The sequence below is a fragment of the Stenella coeruleoalba genome, assembly GCF_951394435.1.
Source record: "Stenella coeruleoalba genome assembly, chromosome: 14".
In the NCBI taxonomy this organism is placed as follows: Eukaryota; Metazoa; Chordata; class Mammalia; order Artiodactyla; family Delphinidae; genus Stenella; species Stenella coeruleoalba.
In genome coordinates, this window is record NC_137160.1 from 15,942,193 (window position 1) to 15,954,676 (window position 12,484).

A 12,484-nucleotide genomic window follows, 5' to 3' on the forward strand; every position below is an offset into this window, starting at 1 on the left:
ACGTGTTGGACTTCCCTGGTGGCGCAGTGGTTAAGAATCCGCCTGCCAGTGCAGGGGACACGGGTTCGCGCCCTGGTCCAGGAAGATCCCACATGCCGTGGAGCAACTAAGCCTGAGCACCACAACTACTGAACCCGTGAGCCACAACTACTGAAGCCCGCATGCCTAGAGCCCGTGCTCCACAGCAAGAGAAACCACCACAATGAGAAGCCCGTGCACCACGACGAAGAGTAGCCCTCGCTCACCGCAACTAGAGAAAGCCCACGTTCAGCAACGAAGACCCAGTGCAGCCAAAAATAAATAAATAATTTATTTTTTTTTTTTTCTGTACGCGGGCCTCTCACTGCTGTGGCCTCTCGCGTTGCGGAGCACAGGCTCCGAACGCGCAGGCTCAGCAGCCATGGCTCACGGACCCAGCTGCTCCGCGGCACGTGGGATCTTCCCGGACCGGGGCACGAACCCGTGTCCCCTGCATCGGCAGGCGGACTTTCAACCACTGCGCCACCAGGGAAGCCCAATAAATAAATTTTTTTAAAAAAAAGAACAAATGTGTTTCCTCTTGCAAAATAAGGCTGTGTATGTGTTGGGCAGGATTTGGAAGGGATCAGGGAGGGTTGGAGAATGCCTTTATTCTCTTCCAGCAAGAGTTTCTTTAGAGATGCTGCAAATTGGATTCACTATAATAGGAACAAAATTTATAGAGACATGTAAAAGAGAGTGCTGAGTGGAGGAAGTCGCACAGCCAATTCTGATTCCAGCCTCCTCTTAATTTCTGGAAAGAATGAATCAGGCTCTCACTCTGTGTGCGGGCATGCACCATCCTAAGTTCACAAAGACAGAACAAAGAGAAAGCCTGGCAGGAAAACACACTCTGAACAAGAGAACTCGTTCCAGGAGGCTCAAAAGACCCAGTGACCTAAACAGACTGGGAAAGAATAAAATCCTGCAACACAGATGTATGAAGTCAGCCTGAGAGATAGAAAAGGATTCCAAAACCATCACCAGTGATAATCAGAAGTGTTCAGTATTACTATGTAAATATATGACAGTGATTAAGACATAGATTTGCCATGAAAAAACATTATGTTTCAGTTCTGATTCTAACTTCCCTAGTTGGGAGGACTTGGGCAAGTTATTTCATCTCTAAACATCAACCTCCTTATCTGTAAAAATGGGCCCGATATTGCTTCCAACTTTATAGGTTCATTGTGAGATTTGTATGAGATAAAAGACTTTAATCTCTTAGCACAATGGCAATACTACGTATCACTGTTAGTAATATTTCCATTGTTCGAATGAAAGTTTTATTTAAAAGATGATGTGCACTTTCTAAAGTAATAAAATGAAAATTGGAAGGGGAAAAGAAAAAACAGTTACTGAGACTGACAATGAGAAACAGAAGCAAATAGGAAAAAAGAAACGTATGTCGTCTCTTGCACTGTGTCAGGATCTGTTGGCTCCCACTCTGCCACTCTCAGCTTTTCACGCCAGGGCTGGCACGGTGGTTCTCAGATGTTAGCGGGCAGCAGCATCACCTGGAGGGCTTGTTACAGTCAGAGTGCCTGATTCAGTGGACCTGGGGTGGGGCCCGAGAATCTGCATTTCTGACAAGCTTCCAGATGATGCTGGAAGAGACCATATTCTGAGGAGCACTGATAAAAGCAAGCACTCCCTGGGCCCCAGACTGAGCCCAGGGTCAGGTAGGTTATCTTTATAATAAAAACGGTGCTTTTCTGTAGTTTTCTTGGACATCTGAAATCTCTGTGGCCTTGGCCTGTGTTGTGGATAACTCAGGGCTGACCCAATGGCTCTCTGTTGTCTCTGATTCCCACTGATGGCCTTGGGATGACCAGTGGCCTTTCGTGCCCTTCATTCTTCCCTCCTAGTGGCAAGTCTCCAGCTTGAGTTTTGCTTTGGTTCCAGCCATCCTGATCTGTCCTCGCCAGCTCCCCTCCGCGGACTTGGAGCTCTGCCAACCAGTCCTAGCCAGCCTAAGGCGTCTTTTTCTTGTTCTTACTAGTCTCCTTGCAGGGAACAGAGCTCTGGTCTTTGAACTGCTGTCCCCTGGGCGGACCTCCCCACCCTCTCCAGAGCCTCCCACCCTGCATTTGGACTTCAACTGCCTGGTTAGACCCAGCTATGCCCTCTTGGAATGTCTGGTGCCCAATGGTTCCCATATCATGGCCTTGTTCAGTGCAGACGGTGGACTCTGACCCTTGCCCGTCTGGGCTACTCTCTGTTGTCACTCTGGCCACCTCCGAGCACGAGCTGCTGCCCTAGTGGTCAGGTCTCAGCTCATTCTGTGCCCTACTTCCTCTGCATTACCCGCAAGAACCTACCGCGCCAGAGTCCTTAAACAATTAAGAAGTCATTTCGACAACTACTTATTGAGCAGTACTAAAAGCCTAGCACTGCTTTAGGCGCTGATAACAGCAGTACCCAAAGCAGAGAAATATCCTGCCTTCTGTTCCAGTGGAGAGAGACAGAAAATAAATATATAAATATAAAGTGGCATCTATAGTCTGTTAGATAAAGAAAAACGATAAATCAGGACACATGAAGTCTTATATGTGGAATCTAAAAAAATGCAACAAACTGGTGAATATAACAGAAAAGAAGAGACTCACAGATAGAGAGAACAAACTACTAGTTACCAGTGGGGAGAGAGGGGAGGGGCAAAATGGGGTGGGGAAGGGTGGTACAAACTACTGGGTATAAGATAGGCTCAAGGATGTACTATACAACACAAGGAATACAGCCAATATTTTGTAATAACTGCAAATGGAAAGTCACCTTTAAAAACTGTATAAACGTTTTTGGGACTTCCCTGGTGATGCAGTGGTTAAGAATCCGCCTGCCAATGCAGGGTACACAGGTTCGAGCCCTGGTCCGGGAAGATCGCACATGCTGCGGAGCAACTAAGCCCGTGCGCCACAACTACTGAAACCTGTGCACCTAGAGCCCGTACTCTGCAACAAGAGAAGCCACCGCGATGAGAAGCCCGCACACCACAACAAAGACCCAACGCAGCCAAAAATAAATTAAATAAAGAAATAAATTTATTTTAAAAATTGTATAAACATTTTAAAAAATTAAAAATATATATAAAATAAAATAAATAGAGAGGACAAGGAAGGCCTGCTGTGAAGGTGACATCTGAGTAAAAACCTGAAGGAGGAGAGGGAGCAAGACACCAGGAGAGCAGAAAAGTAAGTGCTGCAGAAAATGGACGGTTATTTGTAATTCCTGTTTGGGAGCTACTTCTTACCTAAGCCAGTGGCTCATACACATTTTTTTTTTTTTTTTGAGAGGCCTGCGGTACACGGGCCTCTCACTGCTGTGGCCTCTCCCATTGCGGGGCACAGGCTCTGGACGTGCAGGCTCAGCAGCCATGGCTCACGGGCCCAGGTGCTCCGCGGCATGTGGGATCTTCCAGGACCGGGGCACGAACCCGTGTCCCCTGCATCGGCAGGCGGACTCCCAACCACTGCGCCACCAGGGAAGCCCTGCTCATACACTTTTTAATGTCATGGACTTGTAAAAAAATTTTTTTAATGAGGCACGATCAGAAGATGGCTCTGCTGTTTGGCCAACATCAAGCTCTCCAGCACCCATCAGTATGTGCCTTCCTTTTCGGCCGTTCCCGGCATCCTACATAGACATGTCCTTGAATCGCCTCTCTTTAATGACCTCTCTGATCCCCACTAACCATCCGGCCCCACTCCCCAGTCAGCGACTCCACATCCTTCCATCCTTGCCCCGATCCAGCCAGGCTTCCTCTTCCATCGTTCCACGGAGGCACTGTGGACAAGGTCACCAGGAGACCTTCATGTTGCCAAAGGCAAAGATCACTTCTTGGCATATTCAACTCCCCCAGCGTGAGCCCCGTAGACCACACCCTTCCTTCTTGAACTGCTCTCTTCTCTTGGTTTCCTGGTCCCTGAGGTGTCTTCCTTGTCCTCCCATTTCACAGGTCCCTCATTCTCAGACTCCTCTGGGGCTCCTCCCCTTTTTCCCAGCTTCTACAGATTGGGACACCAGAGGTCCTAGGATTCAGTACCAAGGCTTTAAATTCTGCATGGGTCCCAAGGACTCCAAGATTTCCATCTCCAGCCTTGACATTTCCACTGATCTCCAGACTTACACAGCCAACTGCTTACTTACCATCTCTACATGGATGTCTAAAAGGTCCCTTTATCTTAACTTGTCCAAAAAAGAAAGCTTGATTTTCCCCTCCAAGCCCTGCTTCTCCAGTGTTCTCTGTCTCAATGAATACCATCACCACCTACTCAGTTACCAAAGCAGAAAGCAGAAATGGTCCTCAACGCTTCTCTTTTTCTCACACTTCACATCCAATCCATCAACAGGTCCTAACATTTCCACTTCTAAGACATTTCTTGAACATGACCTTGTCTCTCTATTCTAACCACCACTACTGCAGTCCAAGCCTTATCATTTTTCATCTGAAATATGGCAAAAGTCGCCTGATCGACCTCCCTGCTTCTGTTCTTGACCTTCTTAGGTCTATTATTAACACAGGAGCCAGCGTGATTGTTCTTAAAATGCCAGATCATATCACTTTCCAAATTAAAGCAATCCAACAACTCCCCAGTCCGCCAGGACCCATGTTCAAGCTCCTTAGCGTTGCTGCAAGGTCCTACACAGTCCAGCCCTGCCTGTCTCTCCTGTCTTCATCTCCTCCACCTTCACCATGCTTCAGCCTTCCTTCTGCTCCTTTAACAAGGCTCTCCCTCTCTTGCCGTAGACTTTGGTACTAGTTGCTCCCTCTGCCTGAAACTGTCTCATCCTGATTTTCCCATGGCCGGCTCTTTCTTGCCATTTGGGTCTCAGATCAAATAGCCTCTCATCAGACAAGCCTTGTCTGACCTAGTCTAAACAGCTACAACCCCCTGTTCTATTTCTTTCCTGATGTTTATTACTATAGATTGTTTCTTGTTTATTTATTTGTTTATTGCCAATCATGCATGCACACACACACGCACACACACACACACACACACACACACACAGACATAAACGGAGGCCCCGTGAGAAGCCCTTGTTTGTTTTGCCAGTTGATGTATCCTCAGGACCTAGAACAATGCCTGGCAAATAGGCATTCAATACAGCACGGTTGGATGGATGAATGCTTAGCATTTAATAAAAATAGCTTCCATCTGCCAGCACCATCTCCCTACGAAGGAAGGGGTATTTAACCCAAAAGAGGTAGAGGCAGGCCAGCACAGTGGCTAGAACACAGACTCTGGAGTCGGATTGCCTGGGTTTAGACGATGGGTCCACCAGGACTATCCTCTTTAGTCTCAATTTTCTTATCTTTAAAATGGAGATTTTGGGCTTCCCTGGTGGCGCAGTGGTTGAGAGTCCGCCTGCCGATGCAGGGGACACGGGTTCGTGCGCCGGTCCGGGAAGATCCCACATGCCGCGGAGCGGCTGGGCCCGTGAGCCATGGCCGCTGAGCCTGCGCGTCCGGAGCCTGTGCTCCGCAGCGGGAGAGGCCACAACAGTGAGAGGCCCGCGTACCGCAAAAAAAAAAAAAAAAAAAATGGAGATTTTGTGGTCTAGCCATACAAGGAATATGACTCACCCATTAAAAAGCAGTGAAGTACTACACTTGTGCTACAACATAGGTGAACTTCAAAAACATCATGCTAAGTGAAAGAAGCCAGGCACAAAAGGCTACATATCGTGGGATCCATTGATATGAAATATCTAGAACCGGGAAATCCTCAGACACAGACAGCAGATTTCTAAACACTGGAGGTAGGGGGCACTGGGGAGAAACTGCTTAATGGGTATGAGGTTTCCTTGGGGATGATGAAAAGAGATAGGAGTGGTGGTCGTACAACATTGTAAACGTACTAAATGCCACGGAATCATTCACTTTTAAGTGGTTCATTTTATGTGATGTGAATTTCACTTCAACCAGAAAAAGAGCGAAAAAACTGGGGATTTTATTATAACAGTTGTCCCTACTGTATAGGAACATTATGAGGATTGAATGAGGTAATGCTGCAAAGGACTTAACACAGTGCCTTACATTTCTCAAACATTTAAGAAAATCTACCTCTTAGTAGTTAATTTAAATAAATATAGCTTTATGTAATGTCACATCATTTTCTTATTTCTTCACATTTCACCGTAGTGAGAACTGACAACTTGATCATGAATTTGCATCACACCATGAGCCAGAATTTGAGAACCACTGAAATAAACAATTTTGATAAATAAAACCACCTTTTGTAAAAGACCCATTTTAGAGAGCCATTCTAAATCATTTAATAAACTGAAGATATGAAAGAGAGGAACCGGTGACAACAGTGCTGTCCAGAGATGCACAGAAGCAAAGGCCAAGGTGAGTCCACGTGAGCCATTCAATTTTTCTCACTAAAGTGAGAACAGCCACACATCCACATCCACACATCCCCAAACAAGCAGCCACAAGCACTACAGCAGAGAAAACACCATTTTACCTGATCAGGAAGAATGTGTCGACGCCGAGATAGAATGGGCCACTCCGAGAATCAAGGTACAATGGAGTTTTAAGGACTCTGGCTTTCCATTCAAGCACATTATCTGTAACAGACATAAAAAGCAATATCTTTTTATCTAACAGAAGAAAATCATGTGATTTATCTTTTCAGAAGAAGCAAGAAGAACACCTTTAGCTTTCAGCTGTATTGAGAGGGTTTTATGCATCCCCGTAATTCACTTAAGAGGAGAACTTGGATGGGGAATAAGAGATGGTGAAAAACAAACAAACAAACAACAACAACAAAGACTTCAATCAGCTATACTCCAACATAAAATAAAAAGAAAAGAGAGAGAGAGGCTGTCTGAGGTAGCTAATCGTAACCGGGGCTTTGCGCTCCTTTGTGCCTCTCCAGGGCCAGCAGCTCCCCTGGGGCTATAGCAGCATCACCTGTTTCTCTTGGTTCAGATCTCGCGGGAGGATCTTCAAACCACGCCGGGCAGGCCCCTCCCCTCAATTCTGATATGTCTGTTTGGTCCCCACTTAGAGAGTTCCACTCTGTTGATGGGAGTGCGTCAGGAGCATAGCAGCAGAAAGAAAGTCGAGAAAACACTGATTTCACACTAGTGCCCAATATTTATTTATATTTGCCCATTTTTCCAGGAGAGAAGAACAAAGTTTCTGGATTTATTCATCATGATGAGAGGGAACCCAGCTCTTTGGACGATGAAAATACAATACTCAGCGATCACTATTCACCTGGTCATCAGGTGCCTGATTTACACCCAAGAGGAGAGAAAACAACCACTGGACACTGGCCTGGAAAACTCATTTATGGGAAGTCGTGGCTCTGTCTCTAAAACAGAAGGAAGGCTGCTCGAGTGGAAGGCTGCGGCCTCCCGCCCTAGGGCCCAACGTGATCCCCCTACACAAAAGCTCCTCTCCTCCTCGATGGCTCGTGTAAAGATTCCTCAGCATTCCACACCCAAAGACAGCCATGCGGTCATCTGACCGGCGTGCCCAGACACGACAGAGGAAGCTCAATTATCAGAGGCCGTTCAGGGCAGAGCACGTGCTTCCTGGCATCTCTGTGGTCCAGAGGGCCGGCACATTCTTCTGCCAAGAAAAGCATTTCAGAGCACGGTCCATGGCTCCTAGAAATCCTGGGCGGGAGCAAAGGTGTCACTGTCCACCCTGAAAGCCAGACCAGTCCACACGCTGCCCCACAGACAAGAGGCAAAAGACACAAACGAGTGATCCTGGCCGCCACACGTACGCTCCCTCCCTGCGACCCTGGAAAACTCAACTCAGTTCTCCGTGGTCCCCTCTTGATCTATCTGTGGACCTTTGGACGTCGTCTCCCTCCCCTACGAAGCTTGACTTTCCCTAACAGTCTTGACCTGAGGTTGGTGACCCCAGTGTCCCGTACAGAATACGCTCCCCGAGCTCGGTCCCCAAAATGCCAACGCCTGCCACCCCCCGACCCAGTCCTGGTTTACAAAGGGTTGAGGCAAGGGAGATTTAGACATCGTTAAGAAATGACATGCTCCATAAGGCCAGCGTGTCACTTGAAATGGCATCCCCAGTGCTTTCCCAAGAATGGGTCACTTGCCAACAACATCTCTACCTGTCACGGTATGAAAACAGAGCGGCAGGTGGAGCAGAAGGTAAGGGTGCAGACCTTATCGTTAGTTGGACACACCTGGCTCTGAATCTAGCTGTCACGTATTAGCTCTGTGACCTCTGGCAAGCGAATTAACTTCTCTGGCCTAAATTTCCAGATCTGCAAAATGGGAATCAAAGTAGATCTTATAATCATGGGATTATTGTGAAAAACAAATAAGATAGTGTCACAGCTACTACCACTCACTCTTTTAAGCCCTATTGCTTTAAGAAGGGTGAATCCCTTCTACTTAATTTATTCCCTTTAATTTAAAACAAATTTGACTTGGCTCGTCCTGAGAGCCAATTAAGTATCTGGAATTGTGCAACGGGAGCCTCCAAAACTCAAGCCGGCTCCAAGAGACTCGTTTCTTCTCCAGGACGTAGCCGGGTGCCTTAAACATTGTGGGCAGAAGAAGTCCTTGCAGAATTGAAACTTATTCACAATCGGGATCTGGCTTATAACCAAGCTCTGGAAATCTAAATCAGTTTCTTAAATGGAAGAGCGTAATTAACTAGCATTTTGAGGTTCCAGCTGTAAAGATGAGTTCTTCCATTGGCGTCGCTCTCAGATGTGTCTGCCTGAAGGCACGAAGCGCACCCTTCCCTTTAGAAGAATTTTCTCTCCCCAGGAATTGGCATTGTCACAGCACAACCGGCAGTGTCCTACACCTCGTATCCTGGCTCCCCTCGGTTCCTCGAGAAGCCACAAACTGCAAAGCAGAGTCACGGGGCCTGGCTTTGCCCAGTTCTGCCCATTCCTTTACCTCTCTGAACCTCTTCCCTCACTTTTAAACCGAGCACACTTTTGGCAGGGCTGTTGTAAGGATTCAAGAACAATATTTGTCCAAAATCTGGCCCAATGCCTAACTTGGCAAGCAAGAACTGAATACATTTTGCTGTCATTATTTTTTTTTTCATCTAAATTCTACTTGCGGGTGAACTTAACTAGCAGTAGCTATCGGATCGTCTGAAAATAACTGACCTATAGAGAAGACAGCCTTTCTGAGTTCCGTTTCGCTCATTTGTAAATGGAAAGTATCACAAACCACAGGAGCACAGGGAGGGTCAGGTGAAGCCATGCATGTGGTTACCTGCGTAGGAGTGTCTGGACCGGAAGCTTCAGCATCCCCTGGGAACTTGTTAGAAATGCACAGTCCCAGGCTCCACCCCAGACCTACAGAGTCAGAGTCTTAGGGGACAGGGCCTGGGAATCTGTGTGGTGACAAGCCCTCCAGGTGATTTTAGTGTTCACCCAAGTTTGAGAAACATGGGTGTGACAGTGCTTCGAATTTCTGAATTTTCTCAGTGATTATTACTGTGAGCCCACTTTAAGCAACAGACCACAGAGTAAGAGCCCTGGGGCCAAAATCCATAGCTATATACTTCATGAAGATGTCCTCAAAGTTCACTGGTATTTTTCTCATCTAAATAGTAAACAACAGGCTCACGTAACAGGAAACCATTCTAAGCAAATGCAATGATTATTTGGAGTATAAAGAACTAGGAATCCGAAATACCCTATTTGGCTCTAAACATCTAGAAGACACAGTGGTCTTATGTTGATTTGACTTCCTGGTGAGTGTAAAAGTAGAGAGAAAAAAATGCTGAACCTAAGGGTCTCTCCATCTTGATTATTTCCAAACATTCAGGAATGTGGTATTTTACTCTGATGGTATTAAATACAAAAAAAAAAAAATTGTTACAGCAATGGAACACAGAAACCCCCCATTTTGAGACCACAGTTAAATGTAGCTGCTGAAAAAGTTAACACAACCTTAAGTGTCCCGATCAGGGAGAGCCTTATTTTGGGTGAAGAGCCTAAAGTTTCAGGGGCTGATTCCTAGAACCATAGCAGGTGTGTCTGCCTGTGAGCTTGTCTTAAAATGCAGGCTCTGTGGGTTAACCTTTCACCCAATGATAAGCAATGGTGAATTTTGGTGACTGTAGGCTCACCCTCAAGCTGACAATTAGAAGCATGTGGCAGGACCCCGGAACCCAGTTGACCTCAGCAAGGTCAGACTAGAAAGAGGTCTTGACCAATTAAAGCCCCTATCCATTCCTCCCTCTCCTGGTTTAACTGGAAGAACAAGGAAAAGAGGAACGAATTAGGAGAAGGTGAGGACACATTATCTCATTGAATTCCTTCAACAAATTCCATGAAATGTCCCCATTTTACACATGTGGAAACTGAGGTTCTTAGAGGTCAAACAACCTGACCAAGGGCAGAGTTAGAAACCAAAGCAGGTTTGCCTGGGGTTTGCTAAGCATATGCTCTTTCTGCCAAGCCCACCCTGGAACCTTCTAGATGGCTGCCAGGGAGCATAGAGAGTTCTTGAACCACGTGAGGTGAGAAATAATGGAGAGGTCTGAGGCTTGGGGGAGCCCATCAAAACTGTCCTCAACATCTGACAGGGTCGTAATAGAAACAAGAGAGTAAGTAGATTTATTTTCTGAGACCCCAGAGGGCAAAAACCAGGGCCCAAGAGTAGAAATTATAGGGCAGCAGGGATTGCCGCCGTGCAGAAGCCTGAGGTTGAAACTTCCCATCACGATGGGTTCCGAGGGCTTCCGATTTGGGAAGGAGGTTGCACGGGGACCTCTAAGCCTTCTCAGCACTTATATTATATCATCTTTATACAAACATGCTTTTGCTGTTTTTCTCATTGTTGGGGTTTTTTGTTGATGTTGCTGCTGTCTTTGTTTTTGCCTGAAGATCCAAATAGCATCTGATAAAGTCATCACTGTGCCTTCCCCACTGGATGTGTTCCCTGCAGCTACTCGAGCACATATTCCTATTCTTCTGGTCCAGTCACTGAAATTTTGTTTTGTTTTTTTCCCTCTCGTTGGAGTAAAGGAAGGACAATCGCGTGGACCTCAGAGGCTCTGACAAAAATTATTCCACATCTTCTAAAATTACTTGCATGTGAGGCTATTGTTGTTTCAGAATGTGTGTGTGTATTTGCCTTGCCATATGCGCAGGTGGAAATAAAGGTAACGCTCTCGATTTTTAACTAAATCACAACCCGCTGTGACTTATCCCTACCCAGCCTGTCACTACGCTGTGCCAGGTTGTCTATTTCCATTGTAATCCCCTCCTGTTTTTTGCACAGTCACTCCCCTGGCTTCAGCTTATGTGTAAATCATTTACCTCAGGAATGCCAGGAAGGTTCTGTGAGTCATCTGTGTAGCTGTGACACTGAAAATAGACATCGTGCTCATGGGATGGTCCCTTAGAGGATTACCATAGTGCAACCCAATCTCTGTTCTGACCTAGACTCTGAGTTGCACAAAAACACGCTGGATAATTGTAGCTAAGAAAGAAAGCAGCATTTTCAGCGACCTCGCCTGAACACACTGATGCTAAACAAAGACTGAACTGCGAAGAGTAGAGACCCAACCTTCACTCCAGCTTTTAGAAGCCCTCGGGCATCACTAGACCCCAGCTCTGCAGGGATTATTTTCTAATAGTGTCGTCCTCTAAGTCACCTCTCATGAGCGGTCTTGAAATAATAAATACCTACTTTTCCCTCTGCTCGGGGTTCCTGACAGTGAGGGATGGGCAAGGCAATCAGTCCATTGGATTGTGTTTCTTTGCTCACTCCTCACCCGCTCTCTCAAAGGCAGACTCCCGTAAGTGGCCGAATGTGCTCCGTGTGTGGGTGATGCCTTGCGGTCTGACCTTCACCCGGTGGCTGCCACGTAGACAGTTCCAGCCAGAGGAAGGGTGAGGCCCAGCAAGGTGAGGAACCTGCAGGGAGATGACACACATGTGACCAAGCCTGACCTCACCCCAGCACCACAGTACCACAGTAAGATGCAGAGAAAAGAGCCCAGGGGAAAAAAGCCCTCTCCAGCCCCCTACTGAAATGTAGGCAAACGTTAAGAGGCTTAAGGGTTAGGAGTGGCTTTCTAAGAAAAGATAATGAAAGAAATTACAAAGTCAAAGATGAATGGATTTCACTAAAGTCCTTATTATAATTGTAAAAAAAAAAAAATCATAACAAACAGAAAGCAACCAACACATTGAGGAAGAGATTTGCAGCTGATATGACTGAGTCATATCCTTCATCTGTAGAACGAACTTTAAAAAATCAGTAAGAACCCAACTAACACAGACATAGAAAAGGGAGTGAAGAGTATGAATAGCAGGTAGACTTAGAAAGAAAAACCCTTATTACCAATTTTTTTTAAATGTAAAGTAAACCGATTTATGAATCTATCAAATTGGCACCAGTTTTTTTTTGTTTGTTTTTTTTTTTTGCGGTACGTGGACCTCTCACTGTTGTGGCCTCTCCCGTTGCGGAGCACAGGCTCCGGACGCGCAGGCCC

At 46.3% G+C, this 12,484-nt stretch overlaps 2 protein-coding genes across 2 annotated transcripts in view; one reads left to right on the forward strand and one right to left on the reverse strand.

Moving 5' to 3' along the window:
- Positions 1 to 12,484, forward strand: part of CCBE1 (collagen and calcium binding EGF domains 1) — a 524,308-nt gene that overhangs the window by 485,570 nt on the left and 26,254 nt on the right. The window lies entirely within an intron of this gene.
- Positions 1 to 12,484, reverse strand: part of LOC307196966 (O-acyltransferase like protein-like) — a gene marked incomplete at both ends in the record, with an annotated part of 63,605 nt that overhangs the window by 21,888 nt on the left and 29,233 nt on the right. Inside the window, 6 exon segments of the mRNA XM_079942445.1 lie at positions 6,492 to 6,594; positions 7,476 to 7,526; positions 7,529 to 7,540; positions 7,543 to 7,653; positions 11,677 to 11,836; positions 11,840 to 11,903. Of these exon segments, the coding sequence (XP_079798571.1) occupies positions 6,492 to 6,594; positions 7,476 to 7,526; positions 7,529 to 7,540; positions 7,543 to 7,653; positions 11,677 to 11,836; positions 11,840 to 11,903 (501 nt within the window).